The 16,934-nt window shown below is 55.0% G+C and overlaps 1 protein-coding gene across 1 annotated transcript in view; it reads right to left on the bottom strand.

Moving 5' to 3' along the window:
- The window catches only part of ESPN (espin), a 47,357-nt gene that overhangs the window by 25,520 nt on the left and 4,903 nt on the right, over positions 1-16,934 (bottom strand). Inside the window, exons 5-10 of the mRNA XM_019541694.1 lie at positions 16,848-16,933; positions 14,131-14,324; positions 3,717-3,903; positions 3,234-3,416; positions 2,759-2,890; positions 1,292-1,511 (exon numbers count right to left, since the gene is read on the bottom strand). Of these exons, the coding sequence (XP_019397239.1) occupies positions 1,292-1,511; positions 2,759-2,890; positions 3,234-3,416; positions 3,717-3,903; positions 14,131-14,324; positions 16,848-16,933 (1,002 nt within the window). The remainder of the gene's footprint in view (positions 1-1,291; positions 1,512-2,758; positions 2,891-3,233; positions 3,417-3,716; positions 3,904-14,130; positions 14,325-16,847; position 16,934) is intronic.

The raw sequence follows: 16,934 nt of genomic DNA on the forward strand, positions 1-16,934 counted from the left end.
AGGAGAGCAGGTCCTGGCATGTCTTTCCCTGCAAGGCTGCACTGGGAGCAGTTCTATTTCCCTGGCAGGCACTGAGGTCCCAGGAATGAAGACTCATTTCTGCACTCCTTGACTAAGACAAAGGGGGAGCTGGACAGGCACCACAGGCAAGGCGCCCTGCCTGGCAGCACAATCTGCACCTGGCTAGACATGCCCCTTCCTCTGCCAGCCACAGGCCAGGAGAGCTTTGTTGCTGGCCCCTGTTGTTGCTGTGCTGGGGCAGTCCCCAGCCCTGCACTCAGTGCCTTCCCATCAAGATTGTGGTTTTTTTAATTTCATACCTCAGGCCAAATTAGCCAAATCAGTTCTGAATACTACTGACTGAGCAGAGCTCAGTGGTTCAAGTCTGTGCGGCACTACCACCTGGGGCTTCAGATACTCCTAAATCCATGGCAGACATCCTGTGTGCAGGCCACGAGCTTGGAGGCCTTGGACTTCCAGATGCCCCCAAGTCTCACTTTCCTTTAGTCAAAAAAACCCAAAGAAGCAAGCTTGGGAGAAATCCTCTGTCTCCATAAAAATAAAGCATGTAACTAAGATCCTCCCATTGGGAGGCTATAGTAGATTCTCATAGGGGTGCCTGCCCACAATGCATTGGACAAGTCTCCACCCTTAACTACACAAAGACATTCAAGGTGATCTTGGCAGACAAGAGGCCGAAATCCCACATTCAAGCCCCTGTGCAGGGACCGCACTTGATCTGGGCCAAAAGGCTGAGAAGCGATTGAGAAGGGCAGGGGAAAAGAAAGTGCTGCAGGATTCCCAGAGCAGGGGTAGTGAGACCAGCTCAACCAATCGGACCATGGAGAGATCGGAAGTGATGTGCCATATGCAGATTCCTACATCCTGACTGGCTGCCACCCACAGCAGCACCCTCCACCCCACATCCCCATAGTGGGTGCTATCTTCTGTGGCACCAGATTGGCCAGCAGGGCAGCAGTTCAAGGGACTTCTTTGCATGGTCTCAGGAAGCGGCAGGATCTGGTTGCACAACCACTGGCTTTACTATGATGAGCCAGTGCTCCTTTTACTGCACCAGCCCCTTGCGCCCCCTGCCTCCCCCCACACACCATGGCTGTGGGAGGGCCAGGAAGGTGATTTGCATATGGCTTTCCCTTTATGTTGCATGCATGGCCCTGGATGCTTCCTTTGCCCATGCCTGCCCCCATGCCACCCTCTGAGCCCCAAGAAGTCTGCATCATATCCCAAGGCAGTCACTGCAAGCACAGGGCACGGGCATCCTGGGACTTACTGGTGCCTTGGCTGGCATGCTGGCAGCCACGCTTCTCGCCCGTGCTGGACTGGCTGGAGTTGCAGGAGTCATAGTTGGACAAGGTGCTGGTGGGTGACCCGATGTCAAAGTGAGCCTGTTGAGCTGACATAGTGGTGTTGGGCGATGACATGCCTGAGTCAGGCTGCTTGAGCTCCAGATCAGCGGAGGGGTCGCGGGACAGGACACGGTGCTCCATGCTCTGCAGGTCCAACAGGCAGTGTGTTAAATCCTGATAAGTTTGGCCCAGTGGCTCTTCTACATGGAATTGGCTGGACTGTCTTATTGCCAGCAGAAGGACCTGGGGGCACCTCTCCACTTGGTCCCCAAGTGAAACAGCTGTGGAGTCCATGCACTCCATTAGTGTGAGCGCGCACAGGACTAGGGAGGGTCCAGCTCAGAGATACCTGAAAGCCCCAAGGAAGTGCTTTATCACTCAGGTCTGGGAGTCAGGACCTGAGCCAGGGCATGTTGTGCAAGGGTCTGGATAAAGGAGTTTGGAGTCACAGGGGCATGGCTACACTGACACACACTATGCTGGGCCCTGGGAGCCATGCATGTGCATTTGTAAGTGGGTGAATGAAGAGTGAAACCAGCATTTCCTTTCCCTAAACAATTTCCATGTCTGTGAGCTGCCCAGCCCTCTTCCAGTTGTGGCTGCCCCCTTCCATCTCAGCAGCTGACCCTAGGATGAACCTGCCAGCCCCTGTCTGGCTGCAGCCCCTACAGCAGGAGCTCTCTGGCCTATTCCTGAAGCCCCCCCAGAGCTGGGAGATGGGACTCGTGCTGCCCCTGCTCCTGCCTCACCAGGTCGTTTTGTGCTTAGGGGCCTGCTGTGGCACAAACACTTGTTGAGCTCATTACATACTGCAGCCCTGCTCTCCCTGGGGGCCATTGCAGGCATCCCAGCTATTCAGGGCATCCCAGCTGCATTCATTACCTGGTGGCTCCAGCTGCCTTGTGTTCACCAGTTCTCATAATGAAGGAGCCCAAGGGAACACCATTCTGGGACAAGGCATCCCTGGAGCCCCAGTCTGTCAGAGTTGAGCGGTAGCAGGAAACGCAGAACCAGCGCTGCTCAGCTGCAGCCTAATGACCTGTTCCCTCCCTTGCAGCACAGCAGGGCCCAGCTTTTGGGGTGGGAGTGGCATGCACCAACCTCTAGCAACAGCATGCAGCAAAATGGTACCTGGAGGCAGTCAGCAAGGCACTAGCAGACCAGCTGCCCTGGGTATCACGAAAGCCAAGGAAACCAATGGGCTGGCAGAAACCCAGTGAAGGACCGTGCTGTGCACTGCACCTGCAGCCTGCTGCCCCCTGGATCACCATGCTGAGTGGGCTTGTCCCCACCTGCATTCTACTCTGGCTTTTCCCTCTCATTCCCAGCGTAGCACCTGCCCTATGCCCAGCCCAGGTGGGAGTTAGGAAGGTGTTGGCAGGGTGCCCTACCATGTTCTCAACAGTGCGGAGGTACTTGGCACAGTGGTTGTGCCCATTGTAGTCGGCGAGATCGGCAGCTGTATAGCCATCGTGGTCCCGCACCCCCAGGTTAACGCCATTCACAACGAGGATCTGGCAGCACTGGAAGGAGATGACAAGAGGGATAACTGGATAAGGGAGGGCCCAGCAGGACACCTGCCTTCAGGCTGTCACCCAAGGCAGTGTGGGACTAGGCCCTGCTGCGAGAATGCTGCATGCGGCAGGTCCACACCGTTGCGCTACAGAGGGCAGAGCTGTTGTTTCAAGGCAGGATGTCCCCATCCCTCCCTGCCCTGCTCTGCCCTGCCACGGGCTTTTCCCTGAAGACCACCCCCCCGCTTCAACCCTGATGCAGGCCCTTGTGCCCTCCAGAGCCCAGGTGCTGTTAGGACAGGCCTGTCCCCATCTCCCAGCATGGCTGTGCCCCCACCCCTGCCCTGCTGACCTCCAGCTCCCCATTCTCAGCTGCATCATGCAAGGGCGTGCCACCCCAGGCGTCGGTGCAGATCTCGCCCCCATGCAGCAGGAGCCAGCTCAGCACTTTGGCATGGCCACGGCTGGCCGCGAAGTGCATGGCAGTGGCACCATCGTCATCCTGCTCCGAGAGGCTGATGTCCGTGAAGCTCATCTGTGAAAGGCCAGAGGGCAGGCAGGGGAGAGGGTGAGTGGCTTGGGACTGTCTGGGTGGGTAACACAGCAAGCCCCCCACAGACGCACTAGTCTCAGGGACAGCCACGCCCCAGGAGCTTCCCCTCATTCTCCATAAGACTCCCTGAATAGGAGCCTGCCCACAGTCAGACCAAAGGTCCCATCCCTCCTAAAGCCTAGCCCTCAGGGGACACTCAGAAGTGGGAGGCTGGTGTCCAGACCTCAGTGCACTTTTCCACCAGCCAGCCCCACAGCCTGTGCTGTCTAGGTGGGCACTCACCAGCCAGACGATGACCGTGTTGTGGCCCATCTGGGCGGCGGCATGCAGGGGGGTCATCCCATCATTGGCGCGTGTGTGGGGATCAGCCGCGCAGTCCTTCACCAAGTACTGAACAGTCTCCAGGTGGCCTTCCTGGCAGGCTAGGTAGAGGGGTGTGGCACCATTCTTGGTCTGTGCACTAACTGTGCTGCAATGAGAGCAGGGCAGGCTGGCAGTGGGTTGTCTGGCACCCTGCATTGCCCTTCCCCCCTACCTGGTCCACCTCAACCAGTCACGCTGGCAAGCCCCTGTGCACAGTGCACCAGCGCAGCATGCCAGGTACCTCCTCATGACCAGCTACCTAGAGTAAGAGCCTCCTACAGCTGCCAGCTTGTGGGATGGCCTCTTCAGCTCAGGCAGTGTGGAGTGTGCTTTGGGTGATAAGGGACATTCCTGCCCATCCCATCACAGAGCTAAACAAGAGCCATGGTGCTGGGTGGGGCATGGGATCAGCTCAGCACTGTTGAGCACCCCTGGGCCCTGCAGGGTATGGGTGCTAATTACCACTGGGACAACCTCATGGAGTGCCTCTCCACCCTGCTCTGCTCCCCCAGCACTCAACACACTCCCTGCTTGGTCACACACTCTGCAGCAGGTCACAGTTAATCAGGGCACTTAGGCTAATCTCCTCCCTCCCTCCGGCTGCCTTTGGACGCTGCCATTTCGCAGCATTGTTCAATAAGCAGCTTAGGCACCAATAAACACAGGGAGGTGGCAGCAGGCCCTGCTCACTGGAGACAAGGGAAGAGATAAAAAGGAAGGGGTGTTTGCATGAAGCAGGAGGCCTGCCTGGTACGGCAGGAGTGGGGCAGCTGGGGCCTGGTGAGGGGTCTGAGCCTGGAGGTATGAAGGCAGGGCCTGCCTACTGAAGGCAGTTAAGTAGGTAATACAGACAAGGAGCCAGGCCTGCCCTCACAGCCCCCCTTGGGCTCTGTGGGTTCATTGGCTGGGACACAGGGCAGACAGACCCGTTTTCCAGCACCAAAGAGGCCATGCAATACAGAGCAGCAAAGAACTCAAGGCCAAGTCCTTGGTGCTGAAATTCCTGGGGCTCAGCTGAGCCCCACCAAGCACAACTCAGCCCTGGGGCTGAGCTTCTCAGACAGCCAGATGCACTCAGCTCCTGCTCCTTCTGCTTTGGGCCCACCCTATATAAGATGGTTAAATATTTCATTCTGAAAGAGCAATAAACACTCCAGGCCATTCTCAAATATGTCCCAGTCCCTTAATAATTGATCCTGTCAATTCTGAGATGCTGACAGCCCCAGCCTTTCTCTCCTTGCAGACCACCCCACACCCCAGTGCCTGCTGCTCACCTGCTCTCACAGCTGCCTCTGCCTAGTGCTTTAGCAATCAGGTACCAGACCACGTAAGTGAGACCTGAGCACTGTGCTGGAACAGCTGTGCCATGGGCATTGCAGCTGGGGGCTGCCCCAGTGCCCAGCTTGAAAGTGGAGGCAGGGAGTACCCAGACCCAACAGTGGGGCTGGAGGCCTGGGGCAAGGAGGGACCCCTGGCCTTGTATGTGTCAGCCTCTGCCTGGTAATTGTAGAACAGATAATAGCACTTGACTTGATTACCTGCTAATTACAGGAATGGTTGCATATTTAAGCTCATAATTAGTGGTTTTCCAACTCCAGAACAAGGCAATGGGTTGTTAATCAATTTCAGTAAGGCAGCTTGGAGATGTGGGATTCCCACCCCCCGCCCGCCATGTGGGCAAAGTGCTGGGCCAGATGGTGGGGCCTCAGGATTGGCCCCAGTGGTCTCTGCACCAGCTGCTGGCGCTAACTGGAGGGGTCTGGGCTGTCTGTTATACCTGGCTGGTACAAGCCCTTCAGAGCTACCCCATGGACCCTGGATTGTGGGTTCACCCTGGTCAGGGAAAGCCTGGGCCCAGACCTCTCACTGCTGGCATCTGGAGGGGGTATGCCTGTGGTAGACAGTGGCAGTGACAGTGGAACCAGGCCTGGGAATCAAACAGTCCTGCTGCCTCAGCTTAACAGGCCACAGACCCTAGCCAGGTTGTGGAGCACTGCCAAGCACCACAGGCTCCATCTGGGACTAAGCTCCACAGTGCTCCTGCGGCTGGAGTGCAAGCAATGCAGCCATGCGAGCTGGAGAGGGCTGGGAGCAGGCACTGCTAGTGCCCGAGGGAGCTGAGGGGGACTTCTGCAAGGAGCTTTGGGTAAGTATGTAAATTAATGTACTGCTCAGGTCCAGGGGCTGCTGGACCCAGCCCCTGTGCTTGAGCGCTGTGGTGGAGACATGGCTGTACAGCTGTACCCCTCCATGATGCCCTCCTTCTGCCACATCAGCATGCTCCCTTACAGGTTGAAGCTGCTCTCACTTCTAGCCCTTGGGCCTGCTGCCATCCTGATAAGCTATATCTCCACACCCCGTTGGGGACATGCCAGCAGCTGAAGCTTGCTATTGCTACACAATTTACAGCCTGTCCCTTCTCCCAAGCTCAGTGGGCCCCCTTAAATCATCACTCCCCAGATCTGCTCTATTGTGTTGGGGCTCAGATAGCACCAAAGGCACAAGGACAATGCTGCCTGTCACTGCAGTTGGTGACAGTGGTGGGGCCAAGACCCAAGCAAGTGGTGGGGTTAGCACTGTCCCACCAGCAAAGGGGCTTGCAGCATGGTGGGACAGGCAGGTGCATGTCAAAGAACTGAGGCCTCCCCACTGAAGGCTGCTGCTGCCTATGGACCATAGCTTGAGACTCAAGTGTGCAGAGCTAGGGAGCATCCCAGGATTAAGGGCATCTGCAGCTGAGGGGATTCTTGCCTGCCCCAGGCACTCACCCCAGCAGTAAGTGGGAAGGGCAGAAGTGCTGGAAGCCCTCCTGGCTGCCATGCAGTGTCTGGCCCTGATCTGCCTCTCTTAACTTGGACATGCACCATGTTCTCAGCCCTAGGGCCCACGGGTGGTGGTGCTGCCTCCAGCCAGAGCTGACATGGTTGTAACTGCCAGGGGAGAGTGTCTGAGACTGTAGTGCCCAGACAGGGCAGGGACCAACCCACACTGGGTCTGTGGAGCTAGACTTACGCTGTGGCTCAGCCTACAGCTCCCCAGGAACTCAACTTCCTCCCTGCACTTTGCTGAGATTTGGCTTCACACTTTCTCTCAGCTCAGGCTGTGCCCCTTGTCCTGCCATCACCCCTGGCCCTGGAGCCTAGGGTCTGCATTCCTCTAGCCTAGTGCTAGCTGGAATCTCAGCTTTGGTGCCAGGGAAACTGCATGGAGCTAGGGAAAGGGCAGCTGCAGAAAGAGAAGGAAACTATTGGCGAGACAGACGGACAGGAAGTTGCAAGGGAAGGCAGGGAGTTTGCACTGAGTTCTCCTGAAGAGGATCACTGTTTATCCTTTGGCCTGGCAGCAGACTTTGCAATGGTCCCCCTACACCCTCCTGCCTCACCAGACCAACTGGCTGCAGGGATGCGGAGCAAGAGCCCTGCCTCCTGTGTGTCTGTATTAGTTTCCCCAGACTAGCTGACTAGAGGTTGGCTGCCACTGGTTGCCATAGCAATCCCAACAAACAATGCAGGATGGAAAACGGCACTGGTTACCATTGATTGCCATTCGCCAAGCTGATTAAGAATTAATAAGGCAAAGCCTGTGGCAGTGATCGGGTTTAAGAGATGCAGATTAGGGGCAGTATTAGGAGTGCTGCAGAGAATGTCCTCAGCCTTGCCCAGATGGAGCCTCCAGTGGCTGGCGTCCATCAGCCTGTCAGCCCTAGGCCACTGCTGTCCGTAATGCCAATTACATTAATTTAGCCACTAAGGTTTAATACAGTCTGCAGGCCTGGCCACAGCATGTGGATAAGAGGTGGCTGTGGAGGTTCGAGATGCGGTCTAGTGGCTGGATAGGCAAGGTTACTTCCATGCCACTTTGGCCGGTACCCACCTGTTGGCTGCAGTGAGTGGCTCTTGATGTGTCATGATCTGCACAAGGACCAGCTTTGCAGGGGGGTTCCAGGGACAGGGAAGGGATCCAGTAGAGACAGGGGGAACCTTTGGCCCATGTCTAGGCCTAAACAGACTGGAGGTTTGCTCAGTGGCAGGACCCTCAGGGATGGATGCTACATAAACACCATGGGGAACTGGCCAATGCCATGTGAGTAGCTGGCTGCAGAATTCTGCAGTGCCTGGTTCTCCAGCACACAGGCACCTGAACCAAGCACAGGGAAGCCAGCCAGCCAGAGCTCACAGTGGCCAGTAACCTGGTTCTTGTTGTGCAGGCTTCGTCCTGTGCAATGGGACAGGTGGAGGAGATGCCAGGATCCCTAGCAAAGGCACTCAGTGCAAGCCCAGGAGACCAGAAGAAAGCTGTTATGTATTTAATACCTTGTGGTCTGAGTGGCACCTTGCGCTGTCCTGTGGAACACCCCTAGTTCCAGCCAAATGCAGAGGCTGGACAGCCCTATCTGCACGTGCTTGGCTCAGACCTGTGGGAGTGCAACCACAACCTGGCCTGCAGCGAGTGTACTCCATCCTTACACCACTGTTCCATGCAAGCCAGACTGCATGTGCATGTTCCCCACGAAGCCATGGCCCGGGCTCCTCCTGTGGCAGCGCCCCTTGGTTGCCAGAAGCTGCTATGGCCCTGTTCACAAGGTTTTTGTGCATGGTTTTTGTACAAAGGTAAGGAATAAACCTGGAACATGTTGCACTGTGGAGGCTACATGCAGGCAAGAATGCTGCACTTGAGCATGGGAGAGTTGGAAAGGTGTTGCACTGGGGCAGGGCTTACTCACTGTTAGGGGCTGCATCCTGTGCAGGCAGTTTTCCTAAGCCCGCACAGCTCAGCTTCCATGGGACAATAGCCAGGAAGTAGGGAAGCTCATTTGCCTGAGCTGCCAGCACTTTCCCTCCCAGCACCCATGTAGCCTGAAGGAGAAGCGGCAAGCGCTCACCCTGCACACCAAGGGGTGAGAAACAGGGATGCAACACAAGGCAAAAAGCATGAGAAGCAGAGGAACAAACTGAAGTGGGTAGGAGAATGTATGGGGAACCCCAGATGAGAGGGGCCTGTAACTATCTCCTACAACTGGCAGCCTGCTTTCTAGCATTGCCTACATTTTAAGGCTTTGCAACCAGATCTTTTAGTTTAACCCAGTTATTTTTGCCACCTTCTCCCTCCCCCCCCCCCCCACACACACACACTCTCACTTGCACTTCAAAGTTGAACTAATGCTGCAGTAGCCATATACTGCCAGGTAGCTGGTACCTGCAGGATCAGAGATAGAATTTCAAAGGGCTGAAATGGAGCCCGCCTCATGCAGCAAGCAGGAGGTTCTGTGAACAGAGAGATCTTACCCAGGAGTAAATAATTCATGGGATTTCTTAACTAAAGAGGGTAGGTGAGCACAGCAAAAGTAACTGCAGGAGACGCATAAAATTAAACTGCCAGGGCTGTGACTCAGATGTAGTTTAATTAAAAGCCTGCTTAGCAAAATTCCAGGTCCCATTCTCTGCTGGGCTCATTGGCTGGGGGTCCAGGAGAGCTCTTCCCAGAGCTCAGCAGGGTTTCTGTCCTCTCACTCATGTAGGCTTTGCTGGGTATCCTGCAGCTAAACTAAGCCTGCCCCACCACCCCCCAGCTGGCAAGGAGTATTGAGCTGTTACATGCTTCCAGCATGCGAGGTGTGAGCTTTGTTTGCAACAGCCACCCTGCACTGAAGTCACTCTGCAGCGCTTGTCTCTTTTTCCAGTTTGCCCCTTCCTCTGTGCATGCTTCCCTCTGGCCTGAGCATTAACCCTTCATCCCTCATGGCGGGTGGGGGGTGGAGAAGGGCTCTGCTGCAAAGTCTGCTTGGTGGTGTCTTCATGCAAGCCCAAGTATGCAGGCGAGTCCCTGGTAGCCCCACTTCCAGCCCATGGGGACACTGACTGGAGCACTATGACAGAAACTATGGACTGGCCAGCTCAAGGCATGAGCAACAGCTTCTCTCCCCAGTCCATGGCTTGCAAGCATGCCTGCTCTGTGTGAGCAAGAACAGGTGTGTATGACCACAGTTGACCAGTCCATGGCTGCTCCAAGGGCTAAATGCCATTGAGGCTGTTTTGTAGTTATGCAAATATACAGCAGAGGCACAGGGACAGGAATCACTGGGGCAACTGCAGTCATGGGTTAGGATTGTAAACCAGGGGTCTGAGGTGCCTGGACAATAAAGAACTGTACTTGTGTGAGAGCAGCGAAGGTAAACCCTTGTGTTATGACATCTGCCCTTCAGCCCCCACCTGCAGTGCACGAGGTGGAACGGGAATGTTCATGTTCATGATGAAGAGAGGAACCTTTGGTTATGTTCCCTTGCCTCAAAGCAGGATCATGCATTCTCTATCAGACAGCAGAACTTAAGTAGCCATGGGACTCTGATGCCAGAAGCCCTGCCTGGGCCTTGTCTAATTATTAGACTCTAATACTCTCTAGCATCCCTTTATGTATTTTCCACTCCCTCACCACAGCCCTGGTGCTCAGAGCAGCAGGAGGGGGCAGGGAGCAGGAGGGGCCTTGAGAGGCCAGCAGGCTGCAGGTCAGGCACCAATGGAAGTGACTGTAACATTGACAGTGACAAGGAAAGGGAATGAACTGAGAATATAAACCCCAAATCACAGCTTGGACTAAGGGACTGCAATTGGGTTAGGGAAGGGGAGCAAGTGGGGGTGCAAGGGAGCAGGTGTGTTTATTGTAACAGGTGCGTGTTTGCATGGGTTTCTTGATGTGGTTTAAGGGCACGATGGAAAGTTTATGATAGAAGATGTATATATATATAACTATATATATGTAGTTATCTATCTGTCTGTCTATCTATATAGATAGACACACACACACACATTATTTTTAAAAAAAAAATGTCAGGGAGAATGAAGAGAACAGTGATGCAGCTGGACCTGAAGATAGCGAGGAAGACAGCATCAGAATAAGCTGCAGCGGAAGTGACAGCAACAAGGATTATAAATGAACTGAGAGTATAAACCCCAATGTGGGACTTGGACATTGGATGCAATGGAAAGTTTATGATAGAAGATGTGTATATATATAACTCTATGTACACACACACACTCTGAAAAAAAAAAGATCAGGCCCTATACTATGCGTAACACCTCTTGCTGGTCAAGGCCTCAGCTAACCAGTAGCTGTGAGCTGTTTCACACCCAATCCCTGAGAGAGTAACCCCCTAAAAGTATCTCTCCAGAAATCAGGGTACTCTGAAAACTCACACGTGAGCCTATTGACAGCAGTCAGCTGATGCTAAGAGAAGCAGGACACAAAAACTCACAGAAAAGAGGCTGCAGGATGGGGTGGCCTGGGAGCAGGAGTATGGGGGACAGGATGAGACTATCCTCCCCACCTCCTCCGAACTTCAACCACTAGAGAGAAGATGGTACCAGAATGACCCAGCAATAAACTCAACATCTGTTGATCTCTATTTGTATTTCCAAAGCACCTGTCATCATAACAGCTGGGCTGGGAATGACCCAGGTGCTGGGCCTGGGTGATGGCTGGGTGCTGTGCAGCCAAGCACCCTTAGCACTGCCTCCATGCTATACCTGCCCACACTGCCTGGCCTCTCCCCTGGATTAACACAGGAAGCCGCTCTGTGCACCTGACGTCTGTGCATGCTCCAGCCTCACTTGGTGCTGGGGGTTGCCACCTCAGCCTCCCAGCCAGCCAGCCTTTGAGTGAGCTCTGCTTTTTCTGCAAGGAGCCAGCCTGGGGCATCAAATGGCTGAGCCAGGTCCAGCCAAAACCCCCAAATAGGCCTGGGAAAACTGGTGAGTTTAGCCACTGATGGTCTCCATCTCTAGCACATTTGGTAAGTGCCTTACTGCAAGCAACAGGGTTTGTATTTGCAGGTCAGGCTAGAGCTAATTGGACACGGTTGGCTTTGCTCTTCCTGTGGCCTGGGGGCTGCCTGATGTGAGGTGCTGTGGCTGAAGGAGAGGCTTGTGGCCACAGACACAGTGCTGAGTGCCCATAACACCATTCCTATCAACCATTTGGCTTCTTCTCTTCCTTGTCCATTTGCTTAGATTATGGGGGCTTCCTGGCTCTTCCTAGGACAATATAATGTGTACGTGGGACACTGATTACCATGAGGGTTATTAATAACCCTGTCCTGCAGCCCATCATGGAAAGCAGCTTAGAGCTTGGTAATCTGCTGGGTATAGCTCCCCAGGTTTAATTGACCTGCTTCCCTCACCCCTGATGACATTATACCTGTTCCTTGCTATAGGTCTGGCCTAGGCACCCACCTCCCCAGCAGGCTAGGCAGGGGTCTCAGTGCATCCCACCCTGAACTTGGAGGCTGCTCAGAGGGCAGTTCTCCCTGTCCGTTCGGAATGGCTGTCTTAAGCATTGTAATCACCGAGGTGAGTATTAAACCCTGAGGCTCATGGGGAATGCATGTCTTTTTGGGCCTTGGGCTGTCTGCCCACAGGGGAATGCCACCCATAGATGTGGGCATGACTCTATGGAGCTAAGGGGGCTGGTGCCAGCAAGGAATGTAGTCTGGCTTCTGGCTGGCATCCTGGGCCAAAAGTGGAGGCCTGGGGGTGCATGGCCCCCTTATGAGCCAGTGATCCTGCCGTGCTGCAACCAAGTGGGCATGGGCATCTCTGTGCATGTTTGAGCAGCCCTGTCTCTCCAGTAGGCAGGCTGAGTGATTTACATAACAACAGCTCAGACAAAAGTGGCTGTGTTATCACCAGCTCCAAGAGCCCCATGAACAAACCCTCATCAGCACTGGCTGCAACAGGGAGCCATATTTCCATCAGGAGTTAATGCGCAGCCTTGCCCCCTTTGTTGCCAAGATAATGGAGAGCAGGCACTTGCTTCCCTGCTGTGATAAAGCTGTCATAGCAGGAGAAAGTGCTGGTGTTACAAATGAGAGCCGGGCTGACAGCAGCCTCCGCAGGCTGCATCCCTGAGGTGTCCTATGGAAGTGATATGGGCTGCCCCACTCTGCTAGCACTGCAGAGGCATGGGCAGGAAAGCAACTTTGTTCTCCCCAGAAAACCCACCCCCTAAATAAAGCTACTCATTGACAAGGCCCAGGGCTGGGGCCAGCAAGTGATTAGGTTTGGTTCAGCAAGTAATTTGAAGAGTCTGCGTATCACTTGAAAATTAAAACAGCAAGGAAAACCAAGCGGGCAGGATGGTAATGAACTGATGCCAACCGTGCACTGGGCCTATCTCCTTTCTCAAGCCCCCATCTAGAGGATGCGACTTTGGAAGTGTTTTGTACCCAGTTTCTACAAGCACAACTTTGGTGGCAGGTGCCAGGAGGCAAACAACCAGCTCCTACAGCTAGAACCTCCTGCATTATGGTGCACAGACAACCAATTTCTAGGGGCCAAACAATAGCTAACAACCTCAAGTCAATATTTACAGGTGCAAATTGGTTCTGCCTTCCCATTGGCCATTCACAACCATGTCACAGAATCGTAGAATGAAGAACCTGCAAGATCAAGTCCAGTCCCCTGCCAGGGGCAAGAAGTTATTGGGCTCAAACAAGCTCAACAAGATACTTATCCAGCCTCATCTTGAACATATCCAAGGATGGTGACTGCACCACCTCTGCTGGCAGTGTGTTCCAGATTCTGGTAACCCTTACAGAAAAAAGTTTTTTCTTATGTTCAGCCTAAATTTTCCCCCAATTAGCTTGTGCCCATTGGCCCTCATCCTCCCTTGAGGTGCCTTCCTGAAGAATTGCTCCCCTAGATCTTGATGCTTGCCCCTAATGTACTTGTAGATGGCTATCAAGTCGCCTCTCAGTCTTCTCTTACTCAGACTGAATAGGCCTGGATCCTGGAGTCTCTCCTCATAGCGCCTATCCTCCAGGCCCCTAGTCATACGGGTGGCCCTCCTTTGTTAGCTCGAGTTTCCCACCTGCTTCAGCAACAACGCCCCTGCTTCAACAAAGCCACAGCTAAGGCCTGCGAGATGAGATTCTCAAAGCAAATACTAAGAACTCACCACTATGCGGGAAAGCCCCTGGCATGCTTTCCTTGCACTCAGACAGCAGCAGGAAGGAGGTAAAGTGCAAAAAGGGAAGTCTACTCAGCACACTTGGAGCTTTCTAAGAAACTGCAGCCATTGCTCAGCAAATCAACAATGCTACAAGGCAGGAGGGCGAATATACAAAATTGTGAGAGGCTTTTAGCCATGTGGAAACTGCAGCTTGTATTCTGGGGCCACCTCTGTTATGCATAAACTGAAGACCAGAATGACCAAGTCCCCCTAGCTATCCTATCCCAGGCAACAAACACAAAAGAACAAAGAATGAATACTGTACTCCCCCCACTCCCGGCCCCTGCAAACACACACACACACATACACACAAGAAGGGAATTCCTCTTACCTTGGAGAGTGTCCCAGGAGAAGTCGCAGTGAAGGGAAGTCTCCTTTGGCTGCAGCATAGTGAACAGGCAAGGCTCCTGTGTCTGTGGCTGCCAGGGTGTTGCTGCCTCCAAAGCGCAGCAGCCAGTCTATTACTTCATGGTGACCAAAGCGGGCTGCAAGGTGCAGGACAGTGGCACCAGAACTGTCTGTGTCCTGCAGGTAGTGAACAGGAGGCAGTTAGGGCCCCATCCTGCTGAAGGGACACAGCGCATGTGGGCACATGCAGCTGGGCCCACACCCTTTTGGGATGTGTGGGGCAGGGTACTGGAGGCTGTAAGACTAGGCTGGTGCTGCCTATAAACAGTGGATGGACAAAAGCTCTCAGCAGCCCACATGCAGGCGGGAAGGGAAGCCTCAGGGGAGATACTCAATAGGAGAAGGGAAGGATGGAGAGATGCTATAGCAGCACAGGGCAAAGCAGCCAGCAGCTGGTGCAGAGGCAGCAAAGGGAAAGATCCCACTCACTGTTGTGAGGCCGTCTGGGCCCACAGCCCTGACCCACTGCATGGGAAGTAATGACTGGAGGCTCAGCCCTGCTTCAGCCCCTCTGCATCACTATGGCTACAGTGCTGGGTGGGTGGGGCTCCTGCCAGTTCCTCCAGCACAGGGATGTGCTGGAGGGGGAAGTTGCCCTGTGGCTTTGTGCCACCACCTCAGCCACAAGCACAGAGGGTGTGACTAGGACCTAGCTGTGGAGGTCCGAGCTGTTGTGTGTGTGGAAGCACGCCTGTGTGAAAGCCAAAGTCACTCATCAACCAAAAGCCCGTGGAAAGCCTTGCTCTTTTGCACTGTAAGGGAACACATGTTCCCCCACTGACACTTGCTGCCTATCCCAGGAACCTATGCCATCTAAGATGAGCCGGCTGGGGACTGGGCCAGTCCTCTCTGTAACATACTTCCTGCATCATGGCTGGGCAATGACTTGTTCTTCCCAGGCTCAGACAGGCCGATTAGCGGGTATGGGATCCCACTGCCCCGTTGCTCATGCACAGAGGAAGCTGGCTTTTCACTGCGTGGCCAGAATGGTGGGAGCACATGAGGCCAGGCCTTCAGCCCTGAGCCACATGGATCCCACACACTCATCTTATTCAGCTGTGCTCAAGGCAAAATGAACAAGCTAGTGGAGCTTACCCAAGGTGGCTCCTCGCAGTTCTGGGCCTGCCTTCTCTGCTCCAACATCTCCCCTTCCTCCCTCTTTGCAAGTCACAAGAACATCACGTGGTTCCACCTCTCAGTTACACCTGGAGGCTGCTTAACCCTAACCCACCGGTGTTGGTTGCATAAGCTATGAACAGTCCCATTCCCACTCCCAAAGCAGGGGCATGGAGGCTGGACACCAGTTACGCTGTCGCCTGGCATCTCCAGAAGTGTGTTAAGAAGTGCAAGCGTAATCTTGTCTGGATGGCTTTGCCTTCAGCAAAGCTGAGTGATGTCTGGGCCATGCAAAAATAACTTGTCCAGCCATCTTCCACAGCCCAGAGGCAAGCATTTAATTTGACCACTGAACTTGGACCTCGTGACCAAGCAGAGCTGCAACAGACCTTTGCCAAACCCCCAGCCTTAGCAACCACGCATCTGGTACTGTTAGGACAGAGCTCCAGAGGGGACCCTACCTTCATGTATTTTATTTTTGTGTACACTCGGGCCAAACCCAAGGTCCTGACTCAGGCAAACATCCACTGAAGCCAGTAGCATGTACATGCACAAGATATGGAATGAAAGCTGAACTGGAGCCAGTCAGTTCTACGCTGCCTGGTATTGCAAGCTGCACAGGGGCCCGGCCAGGCTGGATAGCATCTTGGGGCAAGCTGGGTAGTGTCTTAGGACCCAGCCTATTGCACGTGCCACCTGAACCAAGGCTGGGGCCAAGACACCCCTTGTAAACACTGCTGCAGCCCCTTGTGCTCCTTCCCCTGCCCCCGGGACACTGTTTCAGGTGCTGGCTGGAGTCCCTGCTCTGATGCCACCTCCCTCACTCACTCACACCCACCTACCCAACCCACCCACCGACCCACCCAGTCCTTGGCTGCATGTTCACACATTGCTGACCTGGGGTAACAGAGAGGCAGAGAACAGGGGTCTCCAGCTGCACTGCCAATCCCCTGGGGACAGGAGGAAGCCCCGGGGCTTGAGGGATTTCTGCCTCAGTGACCGCTCTGCAGGGGCAACTGTTACCTGCCTGCAAAAGCTTCCCCCCCCCCACAGCAGGCTCCAGCCCCTTCCTCTCTCCTGATTGCCCCTGAGCCCCGTGTGAACCAAAGCTTTGCATTTACAGCCCCCCTGGGCTGCAGAAAGTCCAGGCCTGCGCTAGCCCCCTCTCCCTGGGCCAGCACCCTGGGAGCAAAGGGCTCCAGCTCCCTCTCAGTTGGGACCCTGGGCTGGGCAGGGCAGGATGGGCAGGGACCCACTGTCCTCGGGCCGGAGAAACAGAACAACACCCCGGGGGGCCTAAACCCGGGGCTTGCCCGGAGCAGGATGCGGAGCGGGCCCAGTGGTCCCGGACTCGGGTAGGGGGCCAGGACCACAGACAGCGCCCGTTGAGCCACCCCCGCGTTAGGCAGAAGAGACCGGCGGGGGCCGCCGAGGCCCAGGACCCGCCTCCCCCGGGGTGCCCGCGCGGAGCGGCCACCCCGACCACGCCGTGGGGCCGTCACGCGGGGCCCACGCGCCGCCCACCTGAACTCCGCAGCCTCCCTGGGCGAGCAGCCACTGCAGACAGGCCAGGTTGCCGGTGGCGGCCGCGTCGTGCGCCGCCGTGGCCCC

Source organism: Crocodylus porosus, unplaced genomic scaffold (genome assembly GCF_001723895.1).
Source record: "Crocodylus porosus isolate Cpor-Errol unplaced genomic scaffold, CroPor_comp1, whole genome shotgun sequence".
NCBI classification, from domain to species: domain Eukaryota; kingdom Metazoa; phylum Chordata; order Crocodylia; family Crocodylidae; genus Crocodylus; species Crocodylus porosus.